The sequence below is a fragment of the Acanthisitta chloris genome, unplaced genomic scaffold (assembly GCF_000695815.1).
Source record: "Acanthisitta chloris isolate BGI_N310 unplaced genomic scaffold, ASM69581v1 scaffold30619, whole genome shotgun sequence".
NCBI lineage: Eukaryota > Metazoa > Chordata > Aves > Passeriformes > Acanthisittidae > Acanthisitta > Acanthisitta chloris.
Window position 1 is genome coordinate 1 of NW_008690220.1, and position 1,389 is coordinate 1,389.

At 60.9% G+C, this 1,389-nt stretch overlaps 1 protein-coding gene across 1 annotated transcript; it reads right to left on the bottom strand.

The window, feature by feature from the left end:
* Window positions 1-648: 648 nt before the first annotated feature.
* Window positions 649-1,325, bottom strand: LOC103808940 (GTPase RhebL1-like; the record flags this gene model as incomplete). Its single annotated transcript, XM_009081747.1, is given in 6 exon segments — window positions 649-738; window positions 817-901; window positions 969-997; window positions 999-1,017; window positions 1,096-1,152; window positions 1,246-1,325. Coding segments are annotated over 6 exon segments (360 nt in total), but the record flags the coding sequence as incomplete, so codon positions are not given.
* Between the last annotated feature and the right edge of the window lie 64 nt (window positions 1,326-1,389).

Consider the following 1,389-nt stretch of genomic DNA (forward strand, 5'->3'; position numbering starts at 1 on the left):
TCCTTTCCACCACCATAATTGGGTAATTAGCAGCAATTATCTAAACTGGGTGGAGATAAGCCACATGGGGAACCGCAGCCAGACCAAGCCAAGCCCCCCCCACTCATGCAGCCCAGGCTGCAGCTCTCAGGGGAGAAAAATGGGGGGACAGGGCTGCAGAGCCCCCCAGAGCTCTGGCAATGGTCCTGGTGTGCTCAGCCCCGTGGTGGGGGCTCAGCCTCACAGCACGGCCAGGGTTGAAGGGACCCCCGTGCTGGGGGCAGCCCCACACTCTGCTTCACCCCCCCAGGCAGGAACAGCCTCCCCAGCCCAGGGGTTCCCAGACAAAACAAGGTTTAATTGTTCCAGCCCTGACTCCCACGGGTCCGGATCGGCCGGACCACGGCCTCGTGTGAACAACACCCGCATTGAGCCCCAGCTCGTGGCAGGAACGGCCCCTGCCTGGCCCTGTGCGTGTGGGGGGACAGGAGTGAAGAGCTGGGGGATCCCTGGGCTGGGACAGGACCCCCACCCTACTCCCAGCCCCCATCAGCCCCACAGCCTGTGTAAAGTGAGGGGTCCCAGACCACAGCAAGATCATGTGGACCCCCAGGGCCACCACTGTGGTCTGGAGGAAAGTCCTGGGGGGGCTCTGCCCCATCCTGGGGGTCACATCAGGCAGCAGCCAGTGGATCTGCTGCAGGAATTGTCCACACAGTCAGTCTCCTCAATGATCCTCCTGAAGACCAGCTGGATCCCCTGGGGACAACAGGACATGAGCCCTAGCCCCCCAGAGACCCCAGTCTCAGCCCCAGGTGGGATGTGACCCCCCCACACCTGGCTTTCCTTGGCCAAGGACTCAAGGAAAATTACTCCCCATGACTCCACCAGTTTCTTCCCTTCTTCTGTCCTCACTTCCCATCTAGAGAGAGACACAGCAGAGGATGGGCCACTGAGGGGGCACACAGATCCCCCAGAGCCTCCCTTACCTCTCCAGGGAGACATCTACCTTATTCCCCCACCAGCACCACAGGCATGCTGTGGGCAAGGAGAGGGTGAGGGTCCAGGCGCCTGCCAGGAAGGACAAAGGCCCTTGCCAGGAAGGACAGCACCTACCATGTCTTCCCCTGGCTCTTATAGAGCTTGTCATGGAGAGTCGTCACCACCTGGAAGCTGTAGGGACAAGGAAAGATCCAGGCACTGCCCCCCACCAGGGGATCTATCCTCACCCCCAGGGGACACAGCCCCAGCCCTGGTGTCCCTCACCTCTGCAGGGATGTCACTGAGTACACCAGAATGTAGCCGTGGATGCCCATGATGGAATAGGGCAGGATGGTGTATTCATTCTGGGAAGTACAGGACTAGTGGCAGGGGTGCCTGAGAGGGCCATCACCCCCTTACCATTCCCCT